The 25,228-nt window shown below is 37.5% G+C and overlaps 1 protein-coding gene across 3 annotated transcripts in view; it reads right to left on the reverse strand.

The window, feature by feature from the left end:
* Window positions 1–25,228, reverse strand: part of EIF2B3 (eukaryotic translation initiation factor 2B subunit gamma) — a 143,110-nt gene that overhangs the window by 110,945 nt on the left and 6,937 nt on the right. For all 3 annotated transcript variants that reach the window (XM_058552232.1, XM_058552233.1, XM_058552231.1), the window contains exon 3: window positions 23,524–23,669. In XM_058552232.1, the coding sequence (XP_058408215.1) occupies window positions 23,524–23,669 (146 nt within the window). The remainder of the gene's footprint in view (window positions 1–23,523; window positions 23,670–25,228) is intronic.

Genomic DNA, 25,228 nt, shown 5'->3' on the forward strand with positions numbered 1-25,228 from the left:
ATACAGCAACTAGAAGGATGTGCAATTATGACATACAACTATTTACTGGGGCTTTGGGGGGAAAAAAAAAGACATTGATGTACTAATGGAAACAAAATAATAACATCAACTAAGATTTGTTGCATTTCACATGTATTATTTAATTTAATCCTCATAGCAATGGATAAGGGATAAAAAGTGTATTAGGTTAAAAAAAAAAAAGAATCTTATAAAAAAAAAAAAAAAGCAAGTGACATTCAGGAAGCGTTCCTTCTTCCATAAGCAGAGCCAAGCTGGGTTTCTTGATACTCCTCTAGAGGGCACGTAGCATTCTTCTAACTCTTCTTTACCACCTCCCTAACCCACTCCACTACTGCACTCTCAAATAAAAATTCAATTTCCACTGAGACAGGTGCCATCTGGCTATACCTAGCGGACATTATCCTATTAATCCCTTGAGTACTCAATGCATTTACTGAGACTATGGCACCTAATGCATAGTCTTTCTTTCCATCTGAACTTTAGGCAAGTTATTCAAGCTCTCTGAGCCCTACTTTTCTCATCTGTAAAACATGGATATAAAGACAGCATCTACCTCAGAGTGCAGTTGGAGGATTAAATAAAATAATGCACATTAAGTGTTTAGCACGGAGGCTTCTGGTGTTGGAAAACTGATGGACTAAGAACCCAAAAATTCTATTACAAACACCTAAAAATTGTGGATAATGTATTATTATTTATTCCAATCATTCCAAATGTATTTAAACTCATGAGAAATAATGAGAAAATACCAAGTGCCAGAACTGAAGAAGGAAATGAAAACTGAGCTGAAACCTCAGCTGCCCTAACTGGGGTTTTTAAGGGTTACACTGGGCCAAAAGATGTGGCTTAAAGCTGGTATAAAGCAGGATGTTTGAACTGAGACCCTGCAAAAATATGACCTCAGTGAAGCGTAAACTTTGGAGAGAAAAAAAAAAAAATACTCCACAGCACAGAGAGTCATCAGGGAAGTTTCTCTGTCTCTGCTTGGTCTTGGAACAAAAAATTCTGAGAGAATATTATTTCTAATCTAGAATTCTATACAAAGGTAAGATATCGTTCATGAGTAAGGATGGAATAAAACATTTTCAAACATGCAAGTTCTCAAAATATTTACCTTCCATGCTCTCTTGAAGAAGCCAATAATGGCTGGGTTCCTTTGAAATGAGAGACTAAATCAAGAAACAGGAAAACATAGGATCTAGGAATCAGGGAATCCCACACAGGAGAGAGAAAGGAATTCCCAGAATGATGGTGAAGAGAAGTCCCAGGATGACAGCTGTGCATAAGGCTGAGAGAGCAACCAGGAGAAATTTGAAGAGAGAATGGATAGCTCCCAGAAGGGTTGTCTCAAAGGAAAAAAAAAAAGTAACTGACAGGATACCTGATGTGTTTAAACATATTGATACATTTATGTTCCTTTCAGAAAGTCTGAGGATGAATTAGTGATAGAAAACTAAGCAACTTTAAAAGCGAGGCAATTATGGGCCAGCCTGGTGGCGCAAGCAGTTAAGCGCACCTGCTCCACTTCAGCGGCCCGAGGGTCGCAGGTCCAGATTCCGGGCACGCACCAACGCACCGCTTGTCAAAGCGATGCTATGGCGGCATCCCATATAAAGTGGAGGCATATGGGCACGGATGTTAGCTCTGGGCCAACCTTCCTCAGCAAAAAAAGAGGAGGACTGGCATTGGATGTTAGCTCAGTGCTGATCTTCCTCACAAAAACAACAAAAAAAGTGAGGCAACTAATAACTCTAAGAAAAACAAAACATTGTATAAAAAAAGGAAGTAGAAGTAGGAATTTGTAGGGGATGATAAAACTGTTCTATATCTTGATTGAGGTGGTATAGTTATACCACCACAATACATTTGTCAAAACTCAGTACACAATACATTTGTCAAAACTCAGTACACTAAAAAGGGTGAATTTTACTGTATGTAACTTACACCTCAATAAATTTGATTAAAAAAAACCTTATCAAACTGTACATTTAAAATAGGTGTATTTTATTGTATATAAATTATAACTCGATAAAGTTGATTTTTAAGAAAGGGAACATAATACTAGTACACTATATGGCTCAGCTATAAATAAGCCCTCATAAGTGATTTAATAAAGAATTAAGATGTTACTATATAGGGGAGATTAGGAAAGGGGGAGCTTGCATATGTACATGGGGGGGCATGTGGGGTGGTAAGTGAGCCAAATCCTTATCTTTCATAGTAGAAATTCAATAGATATTACCTAAAAATCAAAAAACAGTAGTATAAATACATTACTTAGAAATATTGAGGACATTATCAGAAGGAAAAAAAAAAGTTGAAAGCAGCGGCCTCTGAAGAGCACAAATCATGAATGAGGAAGAATAGTGCAGGAAACTCTGTCTTTCACTCTAAGTCTTGCAGAACTATTAGATAATCTTTAAGTTATATACATTATTTACATATACAATATATATACTAATAAAAAGAGAGAATACGAAAACACAATCTGGGAATAAATCTAACAAAAGATAAATAAGTTTTTATAAAGAAAATTATAAAACTTTATTGAGAAATTTTTTTTTTTTTTTTTTGGTGAGGAAGACCAGCCCTGAGCTAATATCCGATTTTGGCAATAATATTTCATATTATTGCCAAAAAAGTTGAAACTGAATCTAATCAACATTTAGATCCAAATTCCAGTTTATAAGAAAATACTGGGGAAGAGAAACAAGTTAATCCATGTTCACTGCAGCATTATTTACAATAGCCAAGATATGGAAACAACCTAAGTGTCCATCAACTGATGAATGGATAAAGAAAATGTGGTGTATTTTTTGTGTGTGTGTGAGGAAGATCAGCCCTAAGCTAACATCCGATGCCAACCCTCCTCTTTTTGCTGAGTAAGATTGGCCCTGGGCTAACATCCGTGCCCATCTTCCTCTACTTTATATGGGATGCCGCCACAGCTTGGCTTAACAAGCGGTGCGTCGGTGTGCACCCAGGATCCAAACCCACGAACCCCGGGCCGCCGAAGCGGAGCTCGTGCACTTAACTGCTGGGCCACCAGGCCGGCCCCCGTGCTGTATATTTATACAATGTAATATTATTCAGCCATAAAAAAGGAAATCTTGAGTGAAGTCAGCATCATGGTGGAGTGAGCCATTCCCTTAGTCTCTCCCTTTCTAAGTTACAACTAAACGGACATTCATCAACCAACAGACGATTCCCTACAAAGCACAATAGGACATCTGAGAGATGCATGCAGCCATACATGGGAAGGTGGGGGTACTGGATCCCCAGGAAGCAGTGGAAGGAGGTGAGTGGATCCCTTCCGCCTACCCAGCAGCAGTGATCTAGGTCACAGGTCCTCACACAGCAGCCAGCACACGACTGGAAGAAGAGGCAGGGGAGTAGGCGGGCATGCACCCAAAAAGTTTGCTTTCAGAGTGGCAATCTGGCCCACAAGAACCTCCACGCCAAGTGGCACAGCTCAGCCACCGCGTGGATGCCCCTACTAAGCGCAGCAGTCCAGGTGAACCACCAGTGAGCACAGAGTGGGCCCGCACATGTGCGAAAGAAAGCACCCCCCTCCCCGCCCGCCTAGCGCACCAGCACTGCTGGTCCCTGGCCAAGGCAGCAGATCCACACCAGAGTGCCTGTGTGTGTGTGACCCGCCAAGTGGCTGTGGCCAGCAGGCAAACACAGATGAGCGCTATCGGTACAACTTCCAGCAGATGTGGCGGGTTTAGAAAACACAGCTCCTGCCTACTCCCCCACCCCCCCAGTGGCAGCAGATGGAATCCGTGACCTGATACTACCACTCTGTGCTGGCAAAGGATCACTTCATCAGACATCATGAAGAACTACATTAACACTCCAGAGCAGAAGGAAAATGACAAGTCTCCAGAAATCAATCCTCAAGTCACAGAAATTTACAATCTAAATGACAGAGAATTCAAAATAGTTGCCATAAAGAAATTCAACGAGTTATAAGAAAACTCAGAAAGACAGTTCAATGAACTCAGGAATAAAATTAATGAGGAGAAAGAATTCTTCACAAAAGAGATTGAAACTCTAAAAAAAAAAAAACAGAAATTCTGGAGATGAAGAACACAATGAATGAGATAAAAAAATAATCTAGAAACCTTAAAAAACAGATGTGATGTTATGGGGGACAGAATTAGTAATTTAGAGGACAGAATTAGTAATTTAGAAGACAGAAATACAGAAATGCTTCAGGTGGAGGAGGAGGGAGAACGAACACTTAAAAAAAATGAAGAAATTCATCGAGAAATATCCAACTCAATTAGAAAATGCAACATAAGGAATATAGGTATTCCACAGGGAGAAGGGAGGGAGAAAGGGGCAGAGAGCTTGTTTAAAGAAATAATAGCGGAGAACTTCCCTAAACCTGGGGAAGGCACTAGACTTACAAATATATGAAGCCAACAGAACTCCTATTACATCAATGATAAAAGACCTTCTCCAAGGCATATAATAGTAAAACTGGCAGAAGTCAATGACAAAGAAAAAATATTAAGGGCAGCAAGGCAGAACAGAATAATCTACAAAGGATCCCCCATCAGGCTTTCAGTGGATTTCTCAGCAGAAACCTTACAGGCTAGGACGGGTTGGAATGATATATTCAAAATATTGAAACACAAAATCATCCAGCCAAGAACACTCTATCCAGCGAAACTATCCCTCAGATATGATGGAGAAATAAAAACTTTCCCAGATAAACAAAAGCTGAGGGAGTTCATTGCTACTAGAGCTCCCTTACAAGAAATGATCTAGGATGTCCTCATACCTGAAACAAAAGGGCAAAGGTTTACAAAGCCTTGAGAAAGAAGATAAATAGACAGACAAAATCAGAAAATCACAGCTCTCTATCAGAACAGGTTAGCAAACACTTAATTATAACATAAAAGATAAAGGGAAGGAAAGCATCAAAAATAACCATAAACACTTCATTTTAGTCACAAACACAACACAGAACAGAATAATTTGTGACAACAATAACTTAGGGAAGAGGGAAGGAATGGAACCTACTTAGGCTAATGGAGATAAGAGGCTATCAGAAAATGGACTATCTCATCTACGAGATCTTTTATACAAACCTCACAGTAACCATTAAACAAAAAAAATCAGAGCAGAGACACAAATCATAAATACTGAGAAAACTATCACAGAAAACCACCAAACTGAAATGGCAGTCAGAAACACAAGGGAAGAGAAACAAGGGAAATACAGAACAACCAGAAAACAAGAGATAAAATGGCACTGGTAAACCCTCATATATCAATAATCACTCTAAATGTAAATGGATTGAATTCTCCAATCAAAAGACACAGAGTGGCTGGATGGATTAAAAAACAAGACCCAACAATATGCTGCTTCCAGCAAATGCCTCAGCTCTAAAGACAAACACAGGCCCAGAGTGAAGGGATAGAAGACAATACTCCAAGCAAATGGCAAGCAAAAGAAAGCAGGTGTTGCCATACTTATATCAGACAAAGCAGACTTCAAGATAAAAAAGGCAGTGAGAGACAAAGAGGGGCACTATATAATGATAAAAGGGACATTCCACCAGGAGGACATAACACTTATGAATATATATGCACCTAACACAGGAGCACCAAAGAATATAAAGAAACTATTAACAGATGTAAAGGGAGAAATTAAAAGCAACACAAAAATAGTAGGGGACCTCAACACTCTACTTACATCAATGGATAGATCATCCAGACAGAGTGTCAACTAGGAAATAGTGGACTTGAATGAAAAACTAGACCAGATGAGTCATTCCATCCAAAAACAGCAGAATACACATTCTCCTCAACCGTACATGGAACATTCTCAAAGACAGACCATATGTTGGGAAACAGGCAAGCCTCATAAATTTAAGAAGACAGAAATCATATCAAGCATCTTTTCCAACCACAATGCTATAAAACTAGAAATCAACTACAAGGAAAAAAACTGGAAAGTCACGGATATGTGGAGACTAAACAACATGCGACTGAACAACCACTGGATCAATGAAGAAATCAAAGGAGAAATCAAAAAAATACCTGGAGGCAAATGAAAATGAAAATACATCATACAAACTCTTATGGGATGCAGCAAAAGTGGTTCTAAGAGGGAAATTCATAGCAATATAGGCGTACCTCAACAAACAAGAAAAATCTCAAATAAGTAATCTTAAACCACACCTAACAGAATTAGAAAAAGAAGAATAAACAAAGCCCAAAGTCAGCAGAAAGAGGGAAATAATAAAAATTAAAGCAGAAATAAATGAAAGAGACTAAAAAAAAAATCAATGAAACTAAGAGCTGGTTCTTTGAGAAGATAAACAAAATTGACAACCCTTAGCCAGATTCACTAAGGAAAAAAGAGAAAAGGCTCTCATAAATAAAATTAGAAATGAAAGAGAAATTACAATGCCTGAGAGAATACTACGAAAAACAATATGCCAACAAATTAGATAACCTAGAAGAAATGGATATATTCTTAGACTCATACAACCTCCCAAAACTGAACCAAGAAGAAATAGAGAATCTGAATAGACCAATCACAAGTAAAGAGATTGAAACAGTAATCAAAAACCTCCCAAAAAACTAAAGTCCAGGAGCAGATGGCTTCTCTGGTGAATTCTACCAAACATTCAAAGAAGATTTAATATCTGTCCTTCTCAAACTATTCCAAAAAACTGAAGAAGACAGAACTCTTCCTAACTCATTCTCTGAGGCCAACATCACCCTGATACCAAAACCAGACAAGGACAACACAAAGAAGGAAAATTACAGGCCAATATCGCTAACAAACATAGATGCAAAAATCCTCAACAAAATATTGGCAAACCAAACACAGCAATACATTAAAAAGATCATATACCATGATCAAGTGGGATTTATACCAGGGATGTAGAGATGGTTCAACATCCACGAAAGAATCAATGTGATACACCATATTAACAAAATGAGGAATAAAAACCACATGATCATCTCAATAGACGCAGAGAAAGCATTTGACAAGATCCAACATCCACTTATGATAAAAACTCTGAATAAAATGAGTGTGGAAGGTAAGTACCTCAACATAATAAAGGCCATATATGACAAACCCACAGCCATCATCATACTCAACAGGAAAAAACTAAAAGCCATGCCTCTGAGAGCAGCAACAAGACAAGGGTGCCCACTCTCACCACTCTTATTCAACATAGTACTGAAGGTTTTGGCCAGAGCAACTAGGCAAGAAAAAGAAATAAAAGGTACGCAAACTGGCAATGAAGAAGTGAAACTCTCTCGCTATTTGCAGAAAACATGATTTTATATATAGAAAACCCTAAAGAATCCACCAGAAAACTATTAGAAATAATCAACAACTACAGCAAAGTTGCAGGATACAAAATCAACTTCAAAAATCAGTTGCATTTCTATACTCTAATAATGAACTAACAGAAAGAGAAGTCAAGAATACAATCCCTTTTACAATCGCAACTAAAAGAATAAAATATCTAGGAATAAATTTAACCAAGGAGGTGAAAGACTTATACACTAAAAACTGTAAGACATTATTGAAACAAATCGATGATGACATAAAGAAATGGAAAGATATTCCATGCACATGGACTGGAAGAATAAACATAGTTAAAATGTCCATACTACCTAAAGCAATCTACAGATTCAAGGCAATCCCAATCAGAATCCCAATGACTTTCTTCACGGAAACAGAACAAAGAATCCTAAAATTCATATGGGCAACAAAAGGCCCAGAATAGCTAAAGAAATCCTGAGAAAAAAGAACAAAGCTGGAAGCATCACAATCCCTGACTTCAAAATATACTACAAAACCACAGTAATCAAAACAGCATGGTACCAGTACAAAAACAGACACACAGATCAATGGAACAGAACTGAAAGCCCAGACATAAAACCACACATCTATGGACAGCTAATCTTTGACAAAGGAGCTAAGAGCATACAGTGGAGAAAAGAAAGTCTCTTCAATAATTGGTGTTGGGAAAACTGGACGGCCATATGCAAAAGAATGAAAGTAGACTATTATCTTTTGCCATACACAAAAATTAACTCAAAATGGATTAAAGACTTGAATGTAAGACCTGAAACCATAAACTCCTAGAAGAAAATACAGGCAGTATACTCTTTGACATCGGTCTTAGAAGGATCTTTTCAAATACCATGTCTACTCGGGCAAGGGAAACAAAAGAAAAAATAAACAAATAGGACTTCATCAGACTAAAGAGCTTCTGCAAGGCAAAGGAAACCAGGAACAAAATGAAAAGACAACCCACCAACTGGGAGAAAATATTTGCAAATCATATATCCAACAAGGGGCTCATCTCCAAAATATACAAAGAACTCACACAACTCAACAACAAAAAAACAAACAACTCAATCAAAAAATGGGCAGAGGATACGAATAGATTTTTCCAAAGAAGATAAACAGATGGTCAATAGGCACATGAAAAGACGTTCAACATCACTAATCATCAGGGAAATGCAAATCAAAACTACATTGAGATATCACCTTACACCCATTAGAATGGCCATAATCACCAAGACAAAAAATAACAAATGTTGTAGAGGATGTGGAGAAAAGGGAACCCTCATACACTGCTGGTGGGAAAGCAAATTGGTACAGCCACTATGGAAAACAGTATGGAGATTTCTCAAAAAATTAAAAACAGAAATACCATACGATCCAGCTATCCCACTACTGAGTATTTATCCAAAGAACTTGAAATCAACAATTCAAAGAGACTTAGGCACCCCTATGTTCACTGCAGCATTATTCACTACAGCCAAGACGTGGAAGCAACCCAAGTGCCCATCGACTGAAGACTGGATAAAGAATATGTGGTATACATACACAATGGAATACTACTAAGCCATAAAAAAAGACAAAATCATTCCATTTGCAACAACATGGATGGACCTTGAGGGTACCATGTTAAGTGAAATAAGCCAGAGAGAGAAAGACAAACACTGCATGATCTCACCCATATGTGGAAGATAAACAAACACATGGATAAAGAGAACAGATTAGTGGTTACCAGAGGGGAAGGGGGTTGGGGGGTGGGCAAAACGGGTAAAGGGGCACATACATAGGGTGATGGATAAAAATTAGTCTATTGGTGGTAAGCACGATGTAGTCTATACAGAAAATGATAAATAATAATGTACACCTGAAATCACACAATGTTATAAACCATTAAGACCTCAATAAAATAACTGAAAATAAATAAATAAATAAAAACAGAAAGGACAGATAGTGCTAGTGATGATGTAGCAAAGTTGGAACCCTGTACACTGCTAGTGGGAATGTAAAATGGTGCAGCCACTTTGGAAAACAATCTGGCAGTTCCTCAAAAAGCTAAACACAGAGTTACCATACGACCCAGCCATTCCTCTCCTAGGTATATACCCAAGAGAACCAAAAACATATATCTATACAAAAACTTGTACACGAATGTTCATAGCAGCACTATTCATAATAGCCATCAAGTAGAAACAATCCAAATGTCCATCAACTGGTGAATGAATAAATAAAATGTGATATATCCCTACAATACAATATTATTTGGCCATTAAAAGGAATGGAGTACTGCTACAAGCTACAACACTGATGAACCTTGAAAACATGCTAAATGAAAGAAGCCAGTCATGAAAGGGCATATATTGTATGATTTCATTTATATGAAATGTCCAGAATAGGCAAACCTATAAAGATAGAAAGTAGATTAACGGTTGCCTAGGGATACAGGGGTTGGGGGAAAGGGGAGTGACTGTTAGATGGCATGGGGTTTCTTTTAGGGGTAATGAAAATATTCTAAAATTGAGTGTGGTGACAGTTGCATAGCTCTGTGAACATACTAAAAACCACTGAACTATACACTTTAAATGGGTGAATTGTACGGTATAGGAATTATAGCTCAATAAAGCTGTTATATAAATAAATAAATAAGGAAATCTTGCCATTTGCAACAACATGGATGGACCTTGAGGGCATTATACTAAGCGAAAGAAGTCAGACAGAGAAAGATAAATACCATATGATCTCTTACATGTGGAATCTTAAAAAAAAACAACAAGCTCAAAGATACAGAGAACAAATTGGTGGTTGCCAGAGGTAGGGGGTGGGGAGTGGACAAAATGGATGAAGGGAGTCAAAAGGTACAAAATTCCAGTTAGAAAATAAATAAGTCATGGGAATATAATATACAGCACAGTGAATATAGTTAAAAATAGTGTATTGCATATTTGAAAGTTGCTGAGAGTAGATCTTAAAAGTTCTCATCACAAGAAAAAAAAATTCTGTAACTATGCATAGTGATGGATGTTAACTACACTTACTGTGGTGATCATTTCGCAATATATACAAATATTGAATTATTATGTTGTACACCTGAAACTAACATAATATTGTAGTCCATTATGCTTCAATAAAAAAATATCAATCATCAAAAAAAAAGAAACAAGTTAAATGACATCAAAAGAAAGCAATCAGACACAGAATGTGGGAGATTCTACAGGACAAATAACCTGTTTTCTTTGATAAGTCAATGGCATAAGGAAAAAAAGTGGGTGGAGGGGAGACTGTTCTAGAGTAAAAGAGACTCAAAAGACATAACCAAATATAACATGGGGACCTTTAAAAAAATACCATTTGCAATAACAACAAAACTAGAAAACATCTACTAATAAATTCAACACAAGATGTGTAAGACATTTTTATAGGAAATTATCAAACTTTATTTAAAAATACAAAGATAGCTCTTAATAAAGAGATATATAACAGTCCCCACTTATCGGCAGGGAATACGTTCTAAGACCCCCAGCGGATGCCTGAAACTGCAAATAGTACCAAACCCTACATATACTGTTTTTCCTATACATACATATTTGAGGTACAAGAGCAAAACTAGCATGAATTTCTTTTTCCTTCTTCACAATTTCACGGATAGAAGATTTGTTCTTACCGTAGATGTCAGTAACCCTAGCATACAATTTTTTTTACTTTTCTGATTAAGTCGAGAACTTTCACCTTTTCACTTAAAGGAAGCTTTAAGTGAAGCTGTAACTTTACAGCTTTGGCATATCTGAATTGCCAAAATCACTGCTCTTGTGCTTTGGGACCATTATTAAGTAAAATAAGGGTTACTTGAACACAAGCACTGCAGTACTGCGACATTCAATCTGATAATGGAGACAGATACTAAGTGACTAACGGGTGGGTAGTGTATACAGTGTGGATCTGCCGGACAACAAGATGATTCACATCCCAGGTGGGATGGAGCAGGACAGCTCAAGATTTCATCACACTACTCAGAACAGCGTGCACAATTTAAAACTTATGAATTGTTTACTTCTGGAATTTTCCATTTAATATTTTTGGACTGCAGTTGACCCCTGGTAACTGAAACCACAGAAAGCAAAACCACACATAAGGGGGGACTACTGTATTATGTTCAAGGAATAGAAAGACTCAGTATTATAAAACGTCAACTCTCCCAAATTAATCTGAAGATCACTGTAATTCCAATCAAACACCAAGACAGATTTTTCAAGGCTGATACTAAAATTCATATGTCAGAAGCGAAGAATAGCCAAGATAACTTTAAAGAAAAATAATAATAAGGTGAGGTAAAGGGGAGTCAACTTACTAGATAGAATTTCTATAAAGCTATGATAATTAAAATAATAGGGTATTGGTGAAGGAACAGACAACTAGACCAGTGGAACAGAACAGAAAGCTTAGAAATAGTCCCGTGTATATGTGGAGTTTGGTATAAATCAGGGAGGGAAAATTCAATAAATAGTGCTGGGATAACTGACTATTCATTTGGAAAAAAGATAAAATTAGATATCTATTTCATATCACAAATATAAATACTGGTTTAAAAGTCCAAATATGAAAAGCAAATTATAAAGCTTTTACCTGGCAGGAGCCTATCATTACGCCATTTTTAACTAAGATACAAAAAGCAGCAACCATAAAGGAAAAGACTGATCTATTTAACTGCAAAAAAACCCAAGACTTTTGTATGACAAAAGATACTGTAAGCAAAGAGAAAAGAGAGGTGACAGACTGGAGGAAAAAATGCAACCCATGTAACTGGCAAAGGATTAGAATAAAGAATATATAGAGTATATACAGATTAGTAAGAAAAAGACAAACAACCCAAGCAGAAAACGGGCAAAGGACATAAACAGAAAATTCACTGAAAAGGAAAATGGCCAATATACCTAGCAAAAAATCCTCATATAATCAAGAAAATGCAAAATTAAATGAACAATGAGGTACCATTTCACACCAAACACATTATCGAAAATTTAAAAGTCTGAGAACACCAATTGTTAGTGAGGACAGGGAGAAACCAGAACTCTAATTCATACTTCTGGTGGGAATGTAGACTAGTATGACTACTTTGAAGAACAATTTGCCAATATCTACTAAAGTTGGAGATGCACAGACCTTACAATCCACACATCACTTCTACGGTCTACCTTCACAACAAGAGCACAAAGAAACTGGTGCACTGCAGCACTATATATAGTGAAAGAAATGAAAGCAATATAGCTGTTCCACAGAAAAGGAATGGATAAACTCTCAGGACCTAGATCCAATCTGAAGAGATTCTGCTAAGCTCATATCAGGAAGAAGAGGAAGCAGGCATTTGTCCATCAAGCCCTTAGCCGTATCTCATTCTTCCTCAGTTTTCCCCACTCTCCAGTGGGTACAAATGCTGACCTTGCGCATACTCCTGATTAATGCAAACATGTCTTCTCCTCAACACCTAGACACCTGAGCAACAGTGAAAGGGGAAAAAAAAGAAGAAAGAAAAAAAACCCACTACTGTACTAACTGCAGTAATTAGAAATTTATACTCTTCAACCTCAGCTACGCCCCTGATGTTGCCTAGATCTCCTTCTCAGTGTCCCTAGTCAGCTCTCTCCCATTTTCCAGTAGCAATTCTAAAGCTTCATTACTTACAGGTCACAATCCCATCACCTTCCTCTCTCCACATTAGAAAACTCAGCCTCCTACTTCATTGAGAATATAGAGGCCAAAGGAGTGAATTATTTTAATTCCTGTTTCTCCTTCCTGATCTGCATTTGAGTCTTTCCTTCTCTTCTGTCCTCTCATTTCAGTGGAAGATGTAGCCTTCCTCCTACCCAAAACTGTTCCTTCATTCCTACTTGTCTCCTTGAGAACCTCATCCATCATTTATCTCCTTTCTTCTGTACTTCTCCACTGGCCTTTTTGCTCTCTTATACAAATGTTCAAGTTGCTTCCATCTTAAAAATACCCTCAGGGACCGGCCTGGTGGCATTTCGCTTTGGCAGCCCGAGGTTTGCCGGCTCAGATCCTGGGCGAGGACCTACTCACAGCTCATCAAGCCATGCTGATGGTGTCCCACATAGAAGAACTAGAAGGACCTACAACTAGGATATACAACTATGTACTGGGGCTTTGGGGAGAAAAAAGAAAAAAAAAAAAAAAAAGAGGAAGACTGGCAACAGATGTTAGCTCAGTGCCTATCTTCCTCAAAAAAAAAAAAAAAACTCTCCAAGTATAAGAAACTAATAACAACAAAACAAAACAGAAGCAGACTCATAGATACAGAGAAAAAACTGGTGGTTGCCAGAGGGGAGGAAGGGTGAAATAGGTGAAGGGGATTAAGAGGTACAAACTTCCAGTCAGAAAACAAATGAGTCATGAGATGTAATGCACAGCACAGGGAATATAGTTAACAATACTGTAATAACTGTGTATGATGACAGATGGTTACTAGTCTTACCAGGGTGATCATTTTTTAACGTAAACAAATGTCAAATCACTATTTATACATCTGACACTAACAGAATATCGTATGTCAACTATACTTCAATAAAAAAATAATAAAATAAATAAAATGTTTAACACAGTACCCGAAAATAAAGTGCTGCATATAGCTGCAAAAGAAAAAAAAGGAACTGATAACAGTGGTTGCTAATACGGAGACCTGGGTAGTTGGTAGAGAAGGGAAGGAAACATTTCACTGTAAACCTTTTTATATTTTTTTATGTTTGAACCACAGGTATGTATTAGTTATTATTTATCTATTATTTTAAAATATCCATGGTCATGAGTGTCTCTCAACTCTTTCAGAGGGTCCTCTTCTACTTGTCTATTAAATATTGGTATTTCCTCAGGCCCTCTGTACCCTGTCTTTTTTTTTTAATTTGCTCTACTCATTCTTGTGGGAAAGATGGTTCACATTCATAGCTTCAGCTATCACTTATAAGCTGATGGCTCTTAGACCTATATCATCAGCTCACATCTTCTTCCTGAATTCTACATAAGTTTATCAACTACCTGCTAGATATTGCACTTGAATCTAATTCTTAACAAGTCTAAAACTCAACTAATCTTTGTTTATCCATCAACTTATTCATTCCTTCAGTCAGTCAGTCATCATTCATTCATCCATTCAGAAATATATATAATTTAACCCATAATAAGTGCCAAACTCTGTGGTGGCATTATAGATTCCACAATGAATAAGATAAAATCCCAACTGTCTAGGTCCTTACAGCCTTTAATATTTAAAGTGACTGATCTAATCCTTTACTGTCCTTTAGGTTCTCTCATCTGAAATAAAAAAATTGTTCCTTTGGAGTCTAATTTTATCCCATTCTATCAAGAGATAGGAAGAGAGGGAAACAGATAAGTAATAGGAATTACAATACCGTATTATATAAAAATGCTATCTTATAAGGATAGGCACAGGGGTACTCAGGAAACAATTAGGAGGGACAATTAATCTAGGCTTGGAGGTTAAGAAAGGCTTCTAGAGGCAATGAAGTTTTAGCCAAATCCTGAAAAATTATGAATAAGACATCTCTTGTGACCCATCTCACATTCTGTGGGCTCATCTTTTTATTCCAGCCATTGCTCTGGCAATTAGCTGTGTAACCTGACAGCACTGCACTCTGTGCACCAATCATCTCTCATTTTCTGCTGAGACTTCCAGCCACCGCCACATGGCATACTTGTGGGAACCTACTCAGCCATTCTGGCACACACACAAACTTTGAAGTGTGAGGAAATTTATACCCATGGGGCAACCTTTGACCAATGTGGAAACGAAGCCAGTGAATAAATACTCCTCGCTTCCGAGTCTTGGGCAATTAGCCTGAGGTATATTCCACACGGCCCCTTAGGAGGTCTCCAATGGAACGGAGCTTCGGTTGTCCACAGTGGTAACCAAGTCTAACACACACTTAGATTGGCTTTCCCTCTTTCCCTATGTCACTCTCTCCAAATCCCACTTCTGTTCCTTGGGATTACTTCTCAAAATAAGTTACCCGTACACATACCCTTATCTAAGGCTCTGCTTTTTGGGGGAAATCCAGGCTAAGACAGATCATCAGGAATTAGTTATTTAGATAAGGATAGAGGGAACTGAAGATATTCCAGATAGATGTGCAAGTATTCAAATTTGTGGAACTGCAAAGGCATAGTATACATAACTATAGTATACACAGTATATTAACAAATAGTAAACTAAATGTAGTTACACATCCTATTACCCTATAAACCTATTCCTTGTTCTGCAGCCTTTAACTATGTGAATGCCACCACTATCCATCCAGTTGCACTTGTTAGAAACCTGGGAGTCAAGCTTAACTTCTCCCTCTCTTTATTCTCCCACATCTAATTAATTAGCATAAAGTTCTCCTAAATATTCTCCAATTTGTCCCCATCTCTCCGCTACCACTGCCATTGCCTTGGTTTGGTCTTTTATCATTTCTTATCAGGATTACTGCAATAGTCTCCCAGTGGTCTCTCTGGTTCTCCTCACTTATGCAGTGATATTTCTAAAATAATAACCTGTTAATGATCCTTGAAAGTATCCCTACAGGATAAAGTATATATTCTATTCTTAACTCTATCTCAGACATAAGCACGTATAGCACAGTATGATAGTTAAGAGCATAGGCTTTGAAGTAAGAGACCCAGGTTCAATCACTAACTCTTCCAGTAAACTCTCCTAAGACAGTTCCCTTATCTATTCTCAGTAAGGTTTGAAGGGGCTGGAGTAGTCCTGGCTCTATGAACTCTCAAAACTAACAAACCAATACTCATTTTCAAAAGGAAGCCCTGTACTGAGGAGAAATGGCTGGGAACAGAATCCAAAATGAGCAAGACAGGAACAATCAGTGCAAAGGAAAGAGAAAGGCCAGATAAAATGGAGATAATAGAGCAGAGGAGGAAGATCTCAAAAGAGGGGACTCCAGAGCTATGAAGCTAGAAAAGCTATCCTGACTCACTCTTCCCTTCTAAAAATTTAGGAAAACTAATGTCAGGTAAAAATTAACAATAGAAAAAGATTACAGTCAAATTTTATACAAGGGGTTTATGAAAAAGATAACAATAAAAGCTACAATAACATCTGTACAATGAAAGCATATGTCAGAAAGACATGCTCACAAAACAGATTAAATCTATAGTCTAGTATCTCCAAAAAAAATCTTAAAATAAGAAAATGATAGAAGATGTAAAAGAACAACATAAATCTGAATTAGAAAAGTAAGAAACGTTGGGGCCGGCCCCATGGTGTAGTGGTTGAGTTTGGCGCCTTCCACTTAGGCAGCCTGGGTTCGCGGGTTCAGCTCCTGGGCATGGACCTACACCACTTGTCAGCCATGCTGAGGTGGCAACTCACATATAAAGTAGAGGAGGACTGGCACAGTAGAGGAGGGTTGATCTTCCTCAAGCAAAAAATGAGAAATATTGGCAACGGTGTTAGCTCAGGGCTAATCTTCCTCAGCAAAAAAAACTAAGAAATGAGATGACAGGACTCATGAATGAATTAGAAAAAAACAGAAAAATCATTTCAGAAATAACAGCTAAACTAGGAAGAATACAAGAGTGAATAAAACACAACTCATAATGCCTTAAAGGAAACAGAATGTAAAAAAGGAAGAAAATCCTAAAATTAAAAAAGAAATAGATAAAAAGGATTTGAGGAAAAGTAACAGAAACAGAAGATAAGCACAAAGCTCCAGCAAATGTGTAAGAGTTGCAAAGACTAAAACCAAAACAACGAAACAGAACAAATACGTAAAATTGTAATTCTAGAAAACTTCTCTGATAATAAAAAAAGACTAAAACTTCAGAGGAAAAGGACATATTACATACCTAGAAAATGTGATTCAGAAAAATCAATGGACAGATTATGTAGTAAACCCACAAGACTTTAAAGAAAAATAAAAACTCCTTTGGGAATCCAGACAAAAGGACCAAGTCACTCATAAGGGGGAAAAACGCAGATTTTCACTTGGACTATTTTTTTTCCTGAGGAAGATCTGCTCTGAGCTAATATCTGTGCCAATCTTCCTCTATTTTGTATGTAGGTTGCTGCCACAGCATGGCCGCCAACAAGTGGTGTAGGTCTGCACCCAGGAACTGAACCCAGGCCGCTAAAGTGGAGCGCACCGAACCTAACCACTAGGCCACGGGGCTGACCCTTACTTGGACTTTTTTGACAGCAACACTTTACAACAGAAGACAATGAAAGAATACATTTAAGATATTTAGGGACAAAATGTGAGTCAAAGATTTTATATCCATATAAATTGGCTTAGAAATATAAAGGCTACAGATAATCTGTTGAACCCTGATATCATGAGCACTTCTCAAAGAATCTACTAGAAATAAGCTTCAGATAGCCAAATGACTGGAGAGACAAGGACTAGGGACTGGTGGCAATGACTAACAGCTGCTAACAGCACAAAAAGGGAGACAATCAGAAAATTATGTGCCTCCAGATAGAAGAACACACCACCAACTATCAAACAGTCTTGCCAAAAAAATTTAAACCTGAATTTAATTGAGCCTCTAAGTCCAACTACCAATTTACAGAAAATATATAAAGAGGAACACTTACTAAACGACACCACAGGGTTGCAACCAACAAAATGCAGACTGTGGGCAACTCTACAAGAAAAAGGCCCAGTTTCTTCAACAAATAAACCATAAGAAAAGAAAAAAAAGAGATGGAGGGAAAACCTACATATTAAAAGAGACATTTCAACCACTTGTGATGTGTAGTCCTTATCTGCTTCCTGTTTAAATAAACACACTAAAAACCCTTTTAAAATTATATTTATGAGGCAACTGAAAACTAATAACCTGATTGAATATTTGATGATACTAAAAGATTATTATTAATTTGGTTTTTTATATGCTATAATGGTATTATAGTTTTATTTTTATTTTTTAAAGAGCCCCCATCTTAGCAATATTCAGAAATATTTACAGATAAACTAATATGATGTCTGAGATTTGCTTCAAAAGAACACGAGAGTGAGCAAGTTGGCTGGAGATACAGATGAAATAAGATTTGCCATGGACTGATAAATGTTGAAGCTGGGTGACAGATAGATGGGCAACATTCTGTCTACTTCTGTATGTTTGAAATTTTCCATAATAAAAAGTTAAAAAAAAAGCTATGGTCCACAATTGGTGCTTAATAAATAGCAATTATAAGCATTATTATTAGTTGACTCTGAATAAGTATTTGCTAAATGAATGAGTTCAGACACAGATAAGACTGAATCATTCATCAACAAATATGAAACACTATCATGGAGAAAATACAAAATCTAAGAACTTTCACATTACCAACACCAGTTATAATAATGGAGCTCACTCACCCAGGGCCTGGGAGAATGAATGAGCCAATCTCTCTTGATAAGTCAGGGAAAGAGGTTTGGGCAGCCGAAATAAAAAGTGAGAAGCCAGTAAATCAGTAAAATTGTGGGATGAGATAAGGCAAAATGAAGTAGAAAACAGTGCCAGAAGAATAAAATCAAATGAAATATGTGTTCTTTAGTTGAAAAAACATAACATAGCAAATATAATGTCCAGCTTCAATATCCCATAAGCACACATGTTGGAAGTTTCCACATACAGGCAGGACTGCAATACATTTAGCAAATGCAATGTAAATGAAAAAAATTATAAATTAAAATGGTGAAATATATTTTAAACAAAAAAGCCAAATAAAGCTAATATACTACTGTGGTCTTTCTCTGAGAAAAGCAGAAGCCACATGAGATAACCTCACAGTAATACCTGGGGAACTCAATCTGGAGGAAGTGGGTAAAGATAAAAGAACCAAAAGCTAATAAACCCAAAACTCTCAAAAGGAATATTCTTATCTTGCCTCAAATCTTATTAAAAACAGACCAAAAGAGTCTCCAAATGGTTAGAAGGCTGCTTTGTGGGCACAGGAGAAGAGAACTAAATTGGTTCAAAGGGGCATTGCTTTTAAACCATGGCACAGTCTGGGGGTACAACTTTCTCCTTTAGAGAGTCCCTGACAACCCTTAAGAAACACTTCTCAGGCTGTCTCACTTTCTTCAACTGTTTATATGTATTTCCTCTGCCCTTCCTACAAGTTTATGTTGATCCCAACAAGACAGTACTGAATTTTGGCTTAACTCAAGTTTTACTTTGTTCTTAATGGCTATTTAGGAGTCTACTTATGTTCCTCCACAGGTTAGCTTTGTTGTCTTCTACTCTGGTTGGAATGCAAGCTGATGTGAAGCCAGGATTTCAGGAGCCATTGGTATAGGAGAAACCAAGTAGAGACAGCAAAGACAGCAGAGACTTGCTAGCCAAAGTCACAGCTTGAGAAGGCTCAGAGGCAGGATTATATGTAAAGGATGCTGTGTAAATGATGTGGAAACAAAAAAGTAAGGCAGGAAAAGAAATGAGACTGTGCAGAATGACTTAATGAGGATTCCGATCTTAGATGCAAAGAGAAGCCCTAAAATAAGGAGTAAATGATCAAAACCATAAGAAGAGGCAGTAACTTGGGAGTAAAATGTCCTTTTGGCAGTTACTTTACTCTATTCCTCTTGCCCTCTCCTATTAATAGTTGCTACTATTACTTCTCAAGCCTCTAAGAGTTATAGGAACTCATTTGCATGCGACTCCCAGGAGCTCCAGTTCCAGGCTAGGCCAAAAATAACATTTTTAAGATTTAGAGATTAGGGAACAAAAAGAGCTTATACTTCCATCCTAAACTTTTAGACAGCAGCTAAAACAGCCCCTGAGAAGACCACTAAAAACTCTAATAATATTAATCTTGGTAAACCTGGTATCTATCCCTGTGAAATAACAGAATTCTCTTCTCATTACCCTAGTGAAATGCCCCATAATCTTCCTTAAAGAAATAAGCAGATGCACTCCAGAAAGTAACACACCCAACATTATGGTATTGGAAATCCCCAATCAGAAGCCCAAAGCCTATTGGGTGGAAGCATAGAAAAACAAAAAGAGAGGCCAAAAAGTGAATGGAAATGTATACATACATTGCTCTGGATGCCCTAGCTGAGGCAATAAGACAACAAAAAGAAAAAAATGCATAAAGATTAAAAAGGAAGATATAATATTGTTTTTATTTACAGGCAACATGATGATATATAGAGAAAATACTAAAGAATCTATAATTTAACAAGGTCACAAGGTACAAGGCCAATATAGGAAAATCAATTGTATGTCTATATACAAGCAATAAACAATTGGAAAATAGAACTAAAAATACCAGTTACAATATCATTAAAAACATTTACCTAGGAATAAATTTATCAAGAATGTTCAAAACCTCTACACTGAAAATTATAAAATAATATTGATAAAAATTAAAGAAAACCTAAATACATAAATGTTCAAGGATTGGAAGATGTCAATTCTTCCCAAATTGATCTATAGATTCAATGCAACTCCAATCAAAATTCCAAATAGCTCTTTTTGTAGAAACTGACAAACTGATTCTAAAATTTATATGGAAATCCAAAGGACTTAGCATAGCCAAGACAATCTTAAGGAAAAGGAATAAAGTTGGCAGATTTACATTAATCGATTTCAAGACCTACTATAAAGTTAAAATAATCAAGATGTTATTGAATGTAGTATTGAAGTAAAGATAGACAAATAGACCAAAGGAACAAAATAAAAAGGACAGAAATAGACCACACATATATGGTCAACTGATTTTCAACTAAGGCACCAGTGCAATTCAATGGGGAAAGGAAAGTCTTTTTAAAAAACGGTGCCAGAACAACCGACTATCCATACAGAAAAAAGTAAATCTTTATCCCTATCTCACACCACATACCAAATGAAATCAAGATGGGTTATAGACCTAAATATAAAAGCTAAACCTCTAACATTTTTAGAAGCAAACACAAAAGAGTATCTTTACAAGCTTGGGGTAAGCAAAGATTTCTCAGGACACAAAAAGTACTAGCCATAAAAGAAAAAAATTAGTAATCTGGATTTCATCAACATTAAAACTTCTGGTCATCAAAAGACACCATTAAGAAAGTGAAAAGGCAAGCCAAAGACTGGCAGAAAATATTTACAACACATATCTGACAAAAGATTTGCATCTAGAATATATAAAGAATTTCTATAATCAATAATAAAAAGGGAAACAATTAAAAAACAGGCAAATGCCTCAAACAGACACTCCATGAAGAAACACGAATGGCCAATAATCACATGAAAAGGTGGTCAGCATCATTACTATCAGAAAAATTCAAATTAAAACCACAATGAGGGGCCAGCCCCGTGGCTTAGCGGTTAAGTGCGCGCGCTCCGCTACTGGCAGCCCGGGTTCAGATCCCGGGCGCGCACCGACGCACTGCTTCTCCGGCCATGCTGAGGCCGCGTCCCACATACAGCAACTAGAAGGATGTGCAACTATGACATGCAGCTATCTACTGGGGCTTTGGGGAAAAAAAGGGAGGAGGATTGGCAGTAGATGTTAGCTCAGAGCCGGTCTTCCTCAGCAAAAAGTGGAGGATTAGCATGGATGTTAGCTCAGGGCTGATCTTCCTCACAAAAAAAAAAACCACAATGAAATACCACTACATACATACCCACTAGAACGGTTAAAATTAAAAAGATTAACAATACCAAGTGCTGATGAAGATATGAACAAATATAATTCTTATACAATGTTAATGGAAATGTAAACTACCTGGAAAACTATTTGGCAGTTTCTAATAAAGTACACCCTACAGCCTAGAATATTTTCACAAAAAGACTTGCTGAACAATGTTCATAACAGCTTTACTCATAATATTCAAAAATTAGAAACAATCCAATGACCATCAACAGGAAAATGGGTAAATAGTGATATATTTATTCAATGAACTACTACTCAGCAATAAAAAAGAACTAGTTATATCTGCAATAATATGAATGAATCTGAAAAATATTACACTGAACAAAAGAAACCAGAATAAAATTGTGTGATTCCATTTAAATCTAGTTCATGAACAAGCAAAATTAATACATGGTGACTGAAATCAGAAGCGCAGTTCACCCTGGAGGTGGGGACTGACTAAAATGAAGCACAAAGGAACTTTCAGCGGTGACGGAAATGTTCTAGATTTGGGTAATGATAACCTGGGTGTACGTATTTGTCAAAACTCATCAAATTGTATACTTAATATCTGTGTATTTTACTGTGTATAAATTATTCTCCAATAAAGTAGGAGGAAAGGCCATGTACATATCTACATTAATTTTTTGTTCTCTAGTGCATAGGTAGGCTGAAAATATTAATACATCTATTTGCAGTCACCAGAAATAGCAGGAGAAAGTCTGACCCCCAGTTCAAGCAAGACGGCAACACTATCACACAGAAAGAATTTCTTACAAAGGACATCAATTTCAGAACATTTTACGGAGGATCTTTCTCCGTTTATGGGCCACAGTCCACTGGGGAGACTGTGTCCTCATATCCACATGGCCTTGTTAGTTTCGTAATCAGAGACTAAAAGTTCAAATATTATAATCTGGGGGGTCTGGAATTTTTGAAAGTTCCTTTGAACTTCTTTCCAGTCAATTTCTCATCTGCAGAGTTCACTGCCGCTCTGATTTCTGTCACTATATATTAATTTTGCTTGTTTATGAACTTCATATAAATAGAATCTTTTGAAGTATATCTTTTTTTTAATAAGGATGTACTATTACTCAAAAATATGAGAAACCAGTGACTGTGACAACTAAATGTCTAAATAAAAAGCAGTTGCAGAGTACATGGGCGACAAAGTACGTTATACAAGAATATATTTTTAAGAAAGTATTGTAGGGGCTGGCCCCGTGGCATAGTGGTCAAGGGCACGCCCTCTGCTGCTGGCAGCCCGGGTTCGGATCCTGGGCGTGCACTGACGCACCGCTTGTCAGGCCATGCTGTGGCGGCATCCCATATAAAGTGGAGGAAGATGGGCATGGATGTTAGCTCAGGCCAGTCTTCCTCAGCAAAAAGAGGAGGATTGGCATGGATGTTAGCTCAGGGCTGATCTTCCTCACAAAAAAAAAAAAAAAAGAAAGAAAGTACTGTAAACCGTAATGCACTGGGAAAACATAAGATGATATTTACCTTGAATAAACAATAAAAACCGAGAAACAGTTTTTCACCTTAAGTTTTGGATATATGCGGCGCAGAGAATCTGCAGTTCCCATGTCGGCTTCATCAGGAATACACACAATATCTGGCTTCATTTTCATCCTGAATTCTGCACATAGAGCCTTTTGGACATCCCTGGTTGTAACAACAATGACTTCTATAGCATGAAAAAAAAGAAGGAAAAACGCAAAAACTGTCATTCATTTAGGCAATGGTTTCACTATTTTGATTAGATTTGTTCCATTTCTAGATTTAATAATAACAGCTAATATTATTGAGCTATTTCAACGTATTTTACACGCGTTCCCTCAATTAATTCTTACAACAATCTCATTTACAAATGAGGAAACTTGGACTAAAAGATATTAAGAGACTTTGTTCAGGGTCACACGACTGGTAAGCAACAGACCCAAGATAAAACTCAGGTCTGTATGATTAGAGTCCACACTAATATGTTATGTGCCACTTCTTCCTGATGTAAAGAATTCAGAAGAGGGCCGGCCCCGTGGCTTAGCAGTTAAGTGCGCGCACTCCGCTGCGGGCGGCCCGGGTTCAGATCCCGGGTGCGCACCGACGCACCGCTTATCCGGCCATGCTGAGGCCACGTCCCACATACAGCAACTAGAAGGATGTGCAGCTATGACATACAACTATCTACTGGGGCTTTGGGGGGACAAAAATAAATAAATAAAATTATTAAAAAGAGAATTCAGAAGAACATTTGTCAAAGCATATACAAATGGGATCACATTTTAAATCTTCATTTAAAAATGAAGAAAGAGTTACCACCATTATCACAAAGAAAGAGCTATCACCATTTCCCACCAGGTAGTCATTAGTGCTTCACTGAGGATCACAAGGAACCCTAGTAAGAGGCAATTTCCACATAACAGGTATCTTCACCTCATCCATGGAGCTATCAACCAATGACAGCAAACTTGGAGTTTTGTTATGGGTCTTTGGTAGGGTAATGTAAGCCACTGCAACATAACACGTGTTGCTGATGTCTGTAGATCGGATTTTAGCATCTCTAAAGGGGAACAATTTCTACTTGTTCCATAATAGTGCTCCAGGTCACAATTCTCTGTCTCTTTCATTGTATCATTCTTTTCTATTTTCTTCCCTTTTCCTCTTTCTCTCTTTTTCAAATCATTTAACCTTCCTTCCTTCCTTCTTCTTTCTTCTTCTCCCCTAGTTTAACTCATTCATCCAATAAATACAAATACATTTAATATGCAAAAGACAAACAGGCACTGAGAATTGGCAAATGAACTCAACATGGTTCCTATTCTTAAGAAACGTTAAGATGAGGGGCCCCTGGTGGCGTAGTGGTTAAGTTCGCCTGCTCCGCTTCAGTGGCTCAGGGTTCGCAGGTTCGGATCCCAGGTACAGACCTACGCACCGCTTATCAACCCATGCTGTGGCAGGCGTCCCACATATAAAGTAAAGGAAGATGGGCACAATGTTAGCCCAGGGCCAGTCTTTCTCAGCAAAAACAGAGGAGGATTGGCAACAGATGTTAGCTCAGGGCCAATCTTCCTCCCCCCGCCCTCCTGCCCCCCCAAAAAGAAAGGTTAACGTGGAGAAATTAAGGGCCGGCCCTGTGGCACAGCAGTTAAGTGTGCGCATTCCGCTGCTGGCAGCCCGAGTTCGGATCCCAGGCGTGCACCCACACACCACTTGTCAGGCAATAGTGTGGTGGCGTCCCATATAAAG

Source organism: Diceros bicornis, chromosome 13, assembly GCF_020826845.1.
Source record: "Diceros bicornis minor isolate mBicDic1 chromosome 13, mDicBic1.mat.cur, whole genome shotgun sequence".
In the NCBI taxonomy this organism is placed as follows: domain Eukaryota; kingdom Metazoa; phylum Chordata; class Mammalia; order Perissodactyla; family Rhinocerotidae; genus Diceros; species Diceros bicornis.